General features: G+C 44.2%; 1 protein-coding gene across 4 annotated transcripts in view; it reads right to left on the bottom strand.

The window, feature by feature from the left end:
• The window catches only part of ELP1 (elongator acetyltransferase complex subunit 1), a 47,989-nt gene extending 36,326 nt beyond the window's left edge, over positions 1-11,663 (bottom strand). The window contains exons 1-9 of one of the 4 annotated variants that reach the window (XM_035140409.3): positions 11,546-11,663; positions 10,547-10,775; positions 8,133-8,285; positions 6,519-6,600; positions 4,450-4,530; positions 3,588-3,673; positions 2,493-2,592; positions 1,322-1,412; positions 257-380 (exon numbers count right to left, since the gene is read on the bottom strand). In XM_035140409.3, coding sequence (XP_034996300.1) covers positions 257-380; positions 1,322-1,412; positions 2,493-2,592; positions 3,588-3,673; positions 4,450-4,530; positions 6,519-6,600; positions 8,133-8,285; positions 10,547-10,696 — 867 coding nt within the window. In that variant the 5' untranslated portion in view covers positions 10,697-10,775; positions 11,546-11,663. Of the gene's footprint in view, positions 1-256; positions 381-1,321; positions 1,413-2,492; positions 2,593-3,587; positions 3,674-4,449; positions 4,531-6,518; positions 6,601-8,132; positions 8,286-10,546; positions 10,776-11,509 lie in introns of all 4 variants that reach the window. The other 3 variants (XM_035140414.3, XM_035140408.3, XM_035140415.3) reach the window with 3 other exon arrangements.
• Positions 11,664-12,442: the final 779 nt, after the last annotated feature.

Genomic DNA, 12,442 nt, shown 5'->3' with positions numbered 1-12,442 from the left:
AGTTTTCAAACGTAATCCATTCCGGAAGTCCGTTTGAGTTCTGAAACATTCAAAAACCGAAAACTGAAAGCGGAAGCCTCGATACGGAAAACTCAAATGGAAGCCGCGTTTCCTGTTCGACTTCCGAGGCGCGTTCGAAAACTAAGGCCTTTATTCTGGGTTTTCAGCATTCCGAAATGTTCGACTACGGAAGGTTCGAAAAACGAGGTACCACTGTATTCAGTTTACAATCCCTTCAGAAAGAGGGTCATCCTACCTTGACTTGGCCTTTCTGGAAGGGAAGTGTTAATTCACCATGAAGAAGTCCGTTTTTTTCAAAGAACACAACGTCATGTTTGTTGGCTTTATCTTGTGTGGATGCAATTAAGCTTCCAGAGGGTCTCGACAAATAAAACAAAAGAGTAAGTTAGGACAACAATGTTTCGGACAATTCTTCAAACATACATTTTTATTCTTTTAAAAAAAGATGAAGTAGTGGAACATCTGTCATAAGGAAAGGTGGAAGGTGGAGAAGGGAGACCCTATATATATTGCAGAGAGCTTCTGAAGGTGGTTCCTCCTTTGTGTTCTAGTCCCTCAGAACAAAATGGTCACCATTGAGAACAAATCATTCCCCTCCAGCACAGCCCCCATCTACAACCACCCGCAGGAATTTTTCCAGGGGGGAGGGTGAAAGCCAATACTACAAATATATACATACAAACTGGCATCGCTAGAGTCAGAGAACAGGGCTACCATTTCTCGTAGATCTGGGAACTCAACAACAGCAAATCCTGAGCACCAGGTCTAAAACCTTGGCCTCTGAGAAATTTATATACGAGGCCTACCCCTTCATTGTTCCTCAATGTCCTGATGTCTGGGATCCAAACAAAAGCGTTCCCACCCACCACTGAAATTCTCACTTCTTTCCCTATTTCCCTCCATCTCTTCCAGCCTTTAATTCAGGCTTCCTCAAACTCGGCCCTCCAGATGTTTTTGGCCTACAACTCCCATGATCCCTAGCTAGCAGGATGATGGGAATTGTAGCCTCAAAACATCTGAAGGGCCGAGTTTGAGGAATCCTGCTTTAATTAATGGCACTGCTACTAAATCAAACTTCACAAACTTACAAACTACATTTCCCAGGATCCTTTGGGGAAAGCCACGACTGTTTAAAGTGGTATAATACTGCTTTAAATGTATAGTGCAGATGGGGCTGAAGTGGGTTTCATCAGTGAAGTCACCACCTTTAAAATCCATGGTTGGTGAAGTTTCAATGGGCATATGTAAAAAACATCGCAAACTCATTACACACCACAAAACACAACTCTTCCCTACTCACTTCCAGGCCAGTGCTTGTTCTAACCCTGGGACGGGCTCACTTGTCGTCTGCAGAACAAGCTCTCTGCTCCACACTCTGACTTTCCGAGCACCTGCATTTCCAGAGGGGCCGGGGGCGGGGGGAGAGAAACATGCACACAGTACTCATTAGAATTGTTTTCCAAGCTTCAGGACCTGCAGACTATGATTCACCCATCAAGTCTCCCAGGGAGCCTTATCATACAATAAAGGTTAATATTACATCTTGAGCAGCTATGCATTCATTGCTCACAGCCCATCTGATGGAGACTTTCCTGTTTTTAAGGAAACTGGTGCAACACCTATCACAGGCTTCCTCAAACTCGGCCCTCCAGATGTTTTGAGACTACAATTCCCATCATCCCTAACCACTGGTCCTGCTAGCTAGAGATCATGGGAGTTGTAGGCCAAAAACATCTGGAGGGCCAGGTTTGAGGAGGCCTGGCCTATCATTATGACCGTACACATTATGTGTGAGCCCATGCGCAGGGACACTACAGGTGTGTTTGCATGCAATATACATGTATGTCCTCTGCACCCATGTTGTCCGTATTTATGGGCGTTTATCTACCCATTATCCCAACTGCAACGCTGCAGCCATGAGAGAAAATAAAAATGATGCACTCAAGGATACCACTGAATAGCTTTTGCGTTTCCTTAACTATGTCTTCTTGGAGTTCCATCTCTGAAGGAGATATTAAAGAGATATGTGAACAGAGCCATGAGAAATACAGTCATACCTCGGTTTAAGTACACTTCGGTTTGAGTACTTTCAAGTACTCCACGGACCCGTCTGGAACGCATTAATCTACTTTCCATTACTTTCAATGGGAAAGTTCACTTCGGGTTAAGTACGCTTCAGTTTAAGTACTCCACGGACCGTCTGGAACGGATTAATCCACTTTCCATTACTTTCAATGGGGAAGTTCGCTTCAGGTTAAGTACATTTCAGGTTAAATACAGACTTCCGGAACCAATTGTGTACTTAAACCGAGGTACCACTGTACCTTAACAATGTATGTAAATAACAGTGATAATGATAGAGTATTCTTACTTTTTAAAATATGATTTTTAATACCTTATTCAAGCAGGTGTCGCGGGTTTTCTTAAAGCAAAAAAACAACAACATTTTATTGTTTTGAACTTATACCAACCTGTCTCTGGGCAAACAGCACTCACTGCAAAGTACTGTCCATCTCCCCTCCAGGTGATTCGAGGTCTACGGTCATCCCATGGCAGAGCAGGCAGCACTTCCTGGGGAAATAAATGATGATGCACTTCCTGTTAACCGAGATGCAAGAGGCGGGTGGCTGTGTGCCATTTACTCCTAGTCACCGCCCCACCCCACCCCGGTCCTTGGTTGCTAGCTTAGTTTTCCCACAGATGAGACTGAAAAACCGAGGGCCTGTTCTGATTGGCTGCAATCGCATGACACAGTAAACCATAGTGAACAACAACAACAAACCAGACGCTCTGGCTTTACAAGCTGCTGTTTGCTTCAACCCCAATCAAACCACGATATGAAACCATTCTTTGCTGAGCAATCATGGCTTGTTAGACCAAACCAAACCAAAATCCCCAGTATGAACATATCACTAATTTAGGAACTGTGATTTGTCGTTCCATCCTCATGTTCAGAGTAAACAAATAACTATGGGATATACAAACTGGGCCTTTTCTTCAATTCAGTGTGTGAATAGGCTTAGAGACCTTCACAACCGAGTGGACATTTCAAACTGGATCACCTCAATCCAACGCTCTAACCACTACACCACACTAGCTCTGTGATCTCATTTAATGCAGGTATTCCAGTAAGAACAATTCAATTGGGGGGGTGCCTTTCTTATATCCATCATTTTGCCATTGTATACTTTTTATCCTGGCCTTTGGGCAGGATGCAGTTTGACTTTCCTTTGTCTAAAACAACCCCGAAGGAGGCCCCCAAACCACTCACAGGTCCTTGTATGATCAGTGGAAACAGTTGGTCCTGGTAAGTATTAACCACTCTCAATTCCAACCTGATAATTGCCACCTGCCCAGATTTTAACTTGTCTGAATTAATTTTAAGATGTATTTTGATTAATTGATGTCTGTTTTTATGCATATTGTGTTGTCTTTATGATGTTAGCTGCTCTGAGCCCAGCCTTGGCCGGGGAGGGCGGGATACAAATTAATAATAATAATAATAATAATAATAATAATAACAATTTGTGTACATACATAACCAATATTTATAATGAATACAGTACCACTGGCTTGGTGCGAGCTGCCTTCTTGCCTTCCGATCCGTGAAATTGGGTTTCCTTTTTACCCCAACCAACAGTAATAAACTTTCCTAGAAGTAAACAATTAGCAGCATTTGTGGTGTGACATTTTAACAATCTGACAAAAATGTATTGCCCACCCCATCAAACATCACAAGACTTCATTCTCGTTCTCAAAATCTTTTGCAAGCTTTACAAGTCACCATGCCAACCACTTGATATCAGCTTCATCGCTGGAGACCAGCAGTTGACCTTAGAGCAGGCATCCCCAAACTGCGGCCCTCCAGATGTTTTGGCCTACAACTCCCATGATCCCTAGCTAACAGGACCAGTGGTCGGGGAAGATGGGAATTGTAGTCCAAAACATCTGGAGGGTCGAAGTTTGGGGATGCCTGCCTTAGAGTTTATGAAGTCTTGATTCACACATAAATGTAATATCACTCTCTATTATATCTGCTCTTACAGGGGGCTACACCTCTCCATCCACAGATAGGCTAAAAGGATTTATCACATTTCGGGGACACATTCCAGCCAGGCAAAAATAAACACACAAAAAGAAAATGGAGCAGGGCTGCTGAAGGCTAAATAGTTATCTGGAGGGCCACATGTAGCCCTCAGGCCTGAGGTTCCCCACATCCTGCATTGTAGAGTCTGCACTGAACAGGGGTTGAACTAGGTGTCTTCCCAAGTCCCTTCCAACCTTGTAGCAGCCCAAATGAGCAGCTGGATCCAGTTTTCTGGTGCGGTAATTTCAGTTTTCATTTGGTTCTGCCTATGCATTTCATTCAATTTTTAAAACTGACGCCGTGCATTTTTTGAGCATCCCATATCTGCAGCACCAACTCACCTTCTCCAAAGTCATCTTGGTGGATTTGGCTTTCTGTAATAGGTTCAAAGTCCCTCGTCATCAGGATGAGAGTCTGCTGACCTGTGTCATAGTGTGAGCAGCAATGGACTTTAAAATCAAGACATTTTTGCTCTGCCAAGATGAACTAATATAACTTACTTATCACACCACAGAATTCCAGCCCTTCTTCAGTGGCTGTTGGGATAGCACTGCATTCTCTTTTCCTAGACCACTGTTTTATTTATATCATTACTATTACATAGTCCTCCCCAGTTCTTACTTGATATTTACCAAATATGGCTGTAGTCTTACATGACATTGTCCGATACTGCCTCTGCCCCGGTGTTTATTTATTATTTGGATTTGGTACATTTCATGCAACCTGCCTAGACATTCTACCACATTAAGTGCAACATAAATTGTATAAATAAAACAAGAGATTTAAGCTACAACCATGTCTTTCAACAAGCCTTCTAAAAGCTTAAGCCCAGTTGACAACTGTCTTGAATTTGACTTGAATTTATGTATGTGTTTATATATATACTTTTAATCTTTTTATATATGCAGTTTTAACTGTTTTGATATAAGTAACTGTTTTATATATGTGATTAAACTTCCAATCGTTTTGGGATGCCTCATATGAAGTGATTTATAAGTGAACTAGATTAACAAACGTGATCCCCAATATTTTAAAGTCTTCTAAAAAATAATATTCAGTTAGCACATGGCAAAGACATTTAAACTCAAAGAACAGCTGACAAAACAGTAGCAAAAAATTAACATACAGTGGTGCCTCGCTAGACGAAATTAATTTGTTCTACGGGTCAATTCGTGTAATGAATTTTTCGTCTAGCGAGTCCCAGTTTCCCATAGGAATGCACTGAAACTTAATCAATGCGTTCCTATAGGCTCTGGGGGACTGGCAGCGGCATGCAACGGGGCTTCGGAGACCTCCGATGTCGGCTGTGTGCAAGGCGGCGGGGGGAGAAGCTCTCTTCTCCCAGACACCGCCTTGCCTGCCTCCAAAATTGGAGGTCTCCAAAGTTGCGCTCCGTGCCGGCTGTGCGGGGCCAGATGCGGGGGCGGAGGAAGAGCTTCTCCCCCCCCCCCCGCCACCGCCTCTCGCCCGCCTCCCCTGACACGGAACACAACTTCGGAGGTCTCTGAAGTTGCGCTCCGTGCCGGGGGAAATAATTGACAAAATTTGTCTAGCGAGTCGCGGCCGGGGGAAAAACCATTCGTTAAGCGATGCAACCTCCGCTCGAAAAAACCTTTCGTTAAGCGGAAATTTAGTTAAGCAGGGCATTCTTTAAGCGAGGCACCACTGTAATAGTTATTATTTCTGTATTGCCATTAAACATTAAAAGTGTCTGCTTTCAGTAGGAGCTTCTGGACCTCACAGACACAGAGACTTTGTGCAGATCTGATGCTGGTTCAAAGAAAACTTTGGTCTGCAATTTGGTTCAGAAACAGGTACAGTGGTACCTCTACTTACGAATAACTCTACTTACGAATGTTTCTAGTTACGAATGGAGCTCCGTCCGCCACCTTGGATGCGGTTTAGATAGGATTTTTTCTACTTACGAATTTTTAGATAGGGTTGCTTCGACTTACGAATTTTTTCTCCCAATGCATTCCTATGAGATTCTACTTACAATTTTTTTCGACTTACGAATGTGCGTTCGGAACGCATTAAATTCGTAAGTAGAGGTACCACTGTATGTGCTTCCCATCCCTCTTGCTCTTATCAGAATTAACCCCCCCCCCGCCCTAAATCATACTGATTTAGTGTTACGGGCGCACTGATGCTGACAACTGTTAAACGTGCAACTAAGCAGGTTTTCTTGTCAAACCAGGGCCTGAAGCCAGGCTTGGAAGTTGGTTTGGTGAAGAAGAGAATCAGATTCACAGCCAGCACTGGTGAACCTGTAACACTAACCCAGAAAGCGCACAGTTCCCAAGGCCTATTAGGGTTTTGCAATGGGTCAGCGTTATATCATCTTCAATGGATCAAAAGGTAAGGAACGAGGCTGACAGGATTGGCCAACACACAGAATGTTGCTCCACACCTGTAGCAAGGAGAACGAGCTCTTGGTCAGGACTCCAGCTCATCACAGTCAGACCACTGTCCACGCTCCCGACACACTCCAACTGCAAAAAGATTGAAGAGTGTTAACTCATGCTGCTGCTCCTGTGCCTTTTAGCAGCAGCCTGACACAACTTCACAAGGGATTTGACAGTGTCAAATAGAGGATAAAGCCATTAAAGGGTACTAGCCGAGGTTGTGATGTACTCCCTCCGATTACAGAGGAAGCATGCCTCTGAATGTCAGTTTCCGGAAATCACAAGTAGGGAGAAGGATGCTGCAATTAGGTGCTTCCCATAAGGCACAGCAGTCCGACAGGTGGCCCGAGGGCCACATATGTCCCTTGAGGCCTTTTTTTGTGGCCTTCAGCAACATTTGACACATCCACAGCCCTTGCACTGCATTCCCAAAGTCGGTAAACAAGGCGCTGTGCTTTGGGAAGGTGGTGCGAGGTCTCTGACAGGATCCTAGCGTCTCCTTTTAACCTTCCCAAAGCCTTGTTCGTGCTTTCCCAGCTTTGGGAAGGAGGTGGAAGTGTTCTAGATGTGGCAGCTAGACTGGTGACTGGGAGTGGCCACCGAGATCATACAACACCGGTCCTGAAAGATCTACATTGGCTCCCAGTGCATTTCCAAGCACAATTCAAAGTGTTGGTGCCGACCTTTAAAGCCCTGAATGGCCTCGGCCCAGTATACCTGAAGGAGCATCTCCACCCCCATTGTTCAGCCCGGACACTGTCCTCCTCCTCCGAGGGCCTTCTGGCCTTTCCCTCACTGCGAGAAGTGAGGTTACAGGGAACCAGGCAGAGGGCCTTCTCAATAGTGGTGCCCACCCTGTGAAATGCCCTCCCATCAGATGTCAAGGAAATGAACAATTATCTGACTTTTAGAAGACATCTGAAGGCAGCCCTGTTTAGGGAAGTTTTAAATGTTTGATGTTTTATCGCTTTATTATTATTATTAATATTCTGCTGGGAGCTGCCCAAAGTGGCTGGGGAAACCCAGCCAGATGCGCAGTGTATACATTTATTATTATTATTACTACTACTACTACTAGGACCCTGCCAGAGCCTTGCGCCTACTTCCCAAAGCTCAGCACCTTGCTGTCACTCCCCCCTCCAGCGCAACAGGGCAGTGTGTGAGCTCCATGTCGAAGTACTATTGTGGCCCCCTTGGTATGAAAAGTTGGACTGCCCTGGCCTAGTCATCTGGTTGGCCGTGGTGAGAACAGGATTCTGGACTACAATGGGCCTTTGGGCTGATCCTGCAAGGTTCATCAATCTTATGTTAAGAAAAATAGTATGTTAAACCATTACAATCAAGCTCAAATTTGGCGTTTCTCTGGGAAGAACAGCTGTCATTGGCTGTAGCTTCTCATTACATGTATGTGGTAAAATACACCTCAGTGGCAATTTACATTTGGCAAACTCCTCCCCGTCCCATACGTGCAACAGATTTCAAGAAATCCATATACATACTGCACTAACAAAAAAGAGCAAAGGCGAAAAACTCTGTGGATGCCAAGATTAAGGCAAAACCATTTACAACATCCATATCGCTGGCTAAACGTCATGTTACTTTGGCCCCTCCTGCCATACCTGGTTTGTGTTCAGATTGCACAGTATGACGTCTCCAGTCGCAGTAGCCACACAGACAAATTCTTGATCAGGCAAATCCTCAATGCCCACAATGAACCCGCTTCCATCTTCTGGTAAAAAACCCTCAGCCAGCAAAGAAACTTCATTTGTGACCTTTAAAACAGAGGCAAGCACCTGCTATAATGCAAACATATTGATTTGATCATGTGGGTTGGCTCTTAGTGGAAGACCACTACCAACATGTGTGTTAAACTGCAGTTATTTGCTGGTGCTGCTGCAAACTGCTGGAATCATCCTAGTAAAAATGCATGTTCGTCTGGTATACGCATCTACAAAAATATGCGGATATATTTTGATTACCCTTTTACTAGGATTCTGTGCAGTGGCTTAGCATCCAACACACTGGGAAATTGTACAGTGCCTCTTTACTGATTGTTTTGAGATGCTGGTGTTCATGGGTTAATTATTTTTATACTAATTGCTGTGATGAATTTAAATTCTGTTGTACTTGATGAAATGTGCACACCTTGAGGTTGATGGGCACACTACACATAATAAAAATAAAAATAGAAAGCAGTGGTTTGCCAACTTGTTTTCTTAGGAATCTTGAAGTCCTTTGGAAATCTGTCAGGGGTTCCTTACTGAGAAGATCAGTACTGTAGTAGCATAGAAAATCTAGTGAAAAACACTATAACTGAACATTCCCTGCAAAGTGCAGTCATGGGAGAACAGTGAGCAAATTCTGGTGCACTTTTGGTTCATGAGCATAGCAAAACCTAACAAGCCTGGTCAGCAGCAACCAGCAAGACCTGGAAGTGTGTTCTAGAATATATCCCAGAATCCTTTGCAATATGCAGAGGTTCTGTAGCAGAGGCACAGAAATGATTCTTCAGCAGACAAACCAACATGACAAGGATTTCCTGGGAGCAGGAAATCGAAAGACTGTTGCTTTGAATGTTTTGGTGTTAATCTACACTCTTCTGCAAGCAGGCAAACACACACACACACACACATTTTAGCAAAGTTTTAATAAAAATTATCCGCATGCTTTCTGTCTTGCAAAATTAACTCAAGAATCTACCCGAACATTTTTTAACGCCAAAAATTTTGTCTGCATGGAGTAGTGAATAAAATACATTGTTGAAAGCATGCACAGGTTCAATTCCTTCCTTTGATTGAAAGTATTTTATGCAAAAGCCTTTGACTGTGTCAACCACAGCAAACTATGGCAAGTTCTTAAAGAAATGGGAGTGCCTGATCACCTCATCTGTCTCCCGAGAAATCTCTATGTGGGACGAGAAGCTACAGTTAGAACTGGATACGGAACAACTGATTGGTTCAAAATTGGGAAAGGAGTACAACAAGGTTGTATATTGTCTCCCTGCTTATTTAACTTATATGCAGAATTCATCATGCGAAAGGCTGGACTAAATGAATCCCAGGCCGGAATTAAGATTGCCAGAAGAAATATCAACAACCTCAGGTATGCAGATGACACAACCTTGATGGCAGAAAGTGAGGAGGAATTAAAGAACCTTTTAATGAGGGTGAAAGAGGAGAGCGCAAAATATGGTCTGAAGCTCAACATCAAAAAAACCAAGATCATGACCACTGGTCCCATCACCTCCTGGCAAATAGAAGGGGAAGAAATGGAGGCAGTGAGAGATTTTACTTTCTTGGGTTCCATGATCACTGCAGATGGTGACAGCAGTCACGAAATTAAAAGACGCCTGCTTCTTGGGAGAAAAGCAATGACAAACCTAGACAGCATCTTAAAAAGCAGAGACATCACCTTGCCTACAAAGGTCCGTATAGTTAAAGCTATGGTTTTCCCAGTAGTGATGTATGGAAGTGAGAGCTGGACCATAAAGAAGGCTGATTGCCGAAGAATTGATGCTTTAAAATTATGGTGCTGGAGGAGACTCTTGAGAGTCCCATGGACTGCAAGAAGATCAAACCTATCCATTCAGAAGGAAATCAGCCCTGAGTGCTCACTGGAAGGACAGATCGTGAAGCTGAGGCTCCAATACTTTGGCCACCTCATGAGAAGAGAAGACTCCCTGGAAAAGACCCTGATGTTGGGAAAGATTGAGGGCACTAGGAGAAGGGGACGACAGAGGACGAGATGGTTGGAGTGTTCTCGAAGCTACGAACATGAGTTTGACCAAACTGCGGGAGGCAGTGCAAGACAGGAGTGCCTGGCGTGCTATGGCCCATGGGGTCACGAAGAGTTGGACACGACTAAACGACTAAACAACAACATTTTATGCTCAAATATTCGCATCATTAGGCCTCACCCTATGAAAAGCCAAGGGCTCACTATGGAGAAGCGGCGAAAGTAGTTGGCAATGGACTGCAGCTAGGCAGCAGTTCTTAGAATGCAAAACCCATAATTGACATGTGCTATATCTCACCTCTTGTGTGGTAGGATCCACCTCGACAATTCCATACTCTGTACTGACTAATAACGTCCCCTTGTCTGCACGGAGAGAGAAGCCTTGAGGAGTTCCAACAGTCCGGACCGGCTGGCATTCCCAAGTTCTCAGCAATTTTAGATTTCTCATGCTGTCTTCAGTGCATACAACTGAAAAGGGGGTAAAAGGGAATTGCTCTTCTCACCCAAATCAAAGTAATGGACGGCACCTAAATAAAAAGGAGAGAGAAGCATGCGTTGAGAAATGTTAATTCTTGAACACAAATATTTGAAGCAGTGCCGGGAAACTAAAATTGGGAGTGCTTCCAGACAGGGGCTTTATATGGTTGTAACCAGGGCCAGATTTAGGTTTGATATGGCCCTAAGCTACTGAAGGTAATGGGGCCCTTTATATGTCCAGCTGTCCTTTGTCAACAACAAATTGTCACTGTTTTTTTGTGTTGAACATATGCTATATGGTAATTTATGGACCTAATAGGTATCTAAAGCCATTTGCACATAACAAAATATGTATTTTATCAAAGTACATCCAGTTTTTTCCCTTTAAATTTTTTTGGGGGCCCCAAGAGAGTGGGGCCCTAAGCTATAGCTTGTTTAGCTTATACGTAAATCTGGCACTGGTTGTAACAAACAGATCAGTGGGAGAAGCCTTGTTCTAACTTGCTTGCATGAGGAATACAGATCCCACAGTAAACACCCGCCTTGAAACACCCATTATTAGCACTGTCACTGTAATGTCCAATAAAAGGAATCCAGGATGGAGAGCTGGTTTTAGCACATCCAAAGAGTGCGCTATTTAAGAAAATAAAATAAAATGGGGGGAGATGGAGGACTATTTTTTGCAACCAAGGGCCCTGTCATTCTGTCCTCCACCTATTAGTATGGTGATAAGTGGCAAAAACCAGGCTCCTCAGCTATGGGAGAGGAAGAGAGCACCCCTTACCTCTGGGGTGTAGGCAGGCGACCACCGCGCGCTCACCTTACAAGAAGCGGCTCCCAACTGCCCGCGTGCAACTTCGCCAGAGACGCAGCGCGCCTGCCATATTCAAGCCAGTGTGCGGGCAGAGCGAGGGTCGAGCATGCTCAGTGAGATCGCGAAGCCGAACCGGAAGAGGGCGGCTCTGCGCATGCTCAGCGGCATTCTGAAGCCGAACCAAGTGAGGGCAGCTCTGCTAAGCAAGCGGTAAAAAATCTCAAGGGAGCGTGGTGGTTACTCAAGGATCAGTCCAGCCCCAGAGTCTGAGACTTCAGCCCTTTCAGCAGCCTTTAGTGCCCGGGAGTGGGTTCTTTTCATTGAAGAGAAACTGCTTAGGGTATTAAGAGTGATCTTGCGTGGTTTGTTTTGTTTTTTAAAGGGCATCGTAGGAAAGAAAGTGGAATCCTAAAATCAATAACTCAGCTAAAAACGCTTTATCGCACAGTACTAGTTTGCCAGTATTAAATAACGGATAATTAGACGTAACTTTTGGTTGTGCTAGCTAAGTTGCTGAAAGAAACGAGCATGTCATTCGTTTTTTTGTTTTTGCAAGAATAATAAATAAATGACTCATGAATCTGAGCTTCCAAATTACGATAACAGTCTAGCTTGCGATGATTTATCGCTCAAGGGCGCTCGGGTCTTTATCTTGCAGGAGTTTGCGCCAGTCCTGTGCAACTTGCTGTAAACCTCAAAGCACTTTAGATCAGCCATTTGCAGGCATTCGCTGGTAACGGGTGACATCACGGGAATCAAGGCTGCAAACCCATTAAATCTGCGATGCGCGCGGGCTTGCAAAAACGCGAATGCATGCATTCAAGTTGCCCAGCGCAGGGACTTATAGCAGCTGTACAGGAAAGAGATGGGCTTGCGCAGCATTTGATCTCGCGCATGACATGT

The sequence above is a fragment of the Zootoca vivipara genome, chromosome 15 (assembly GCF_965207765.1).
Source record: "Zootoca vivipara chromosome 15, rZooViv2.hap1.1, whole genome shotgun sequence".
In the NCBI taxonomy this organism is placed as follows: domain Eukaryota; kingdom Metazoa; phylum Chordata; class Lepidosauria; order Squamata; family Lacertidae; genus Zootoca; species Zootoca vivipara.
This window is presented reverse-complemented; position numbering and strand designations above follow the sequence as displayed.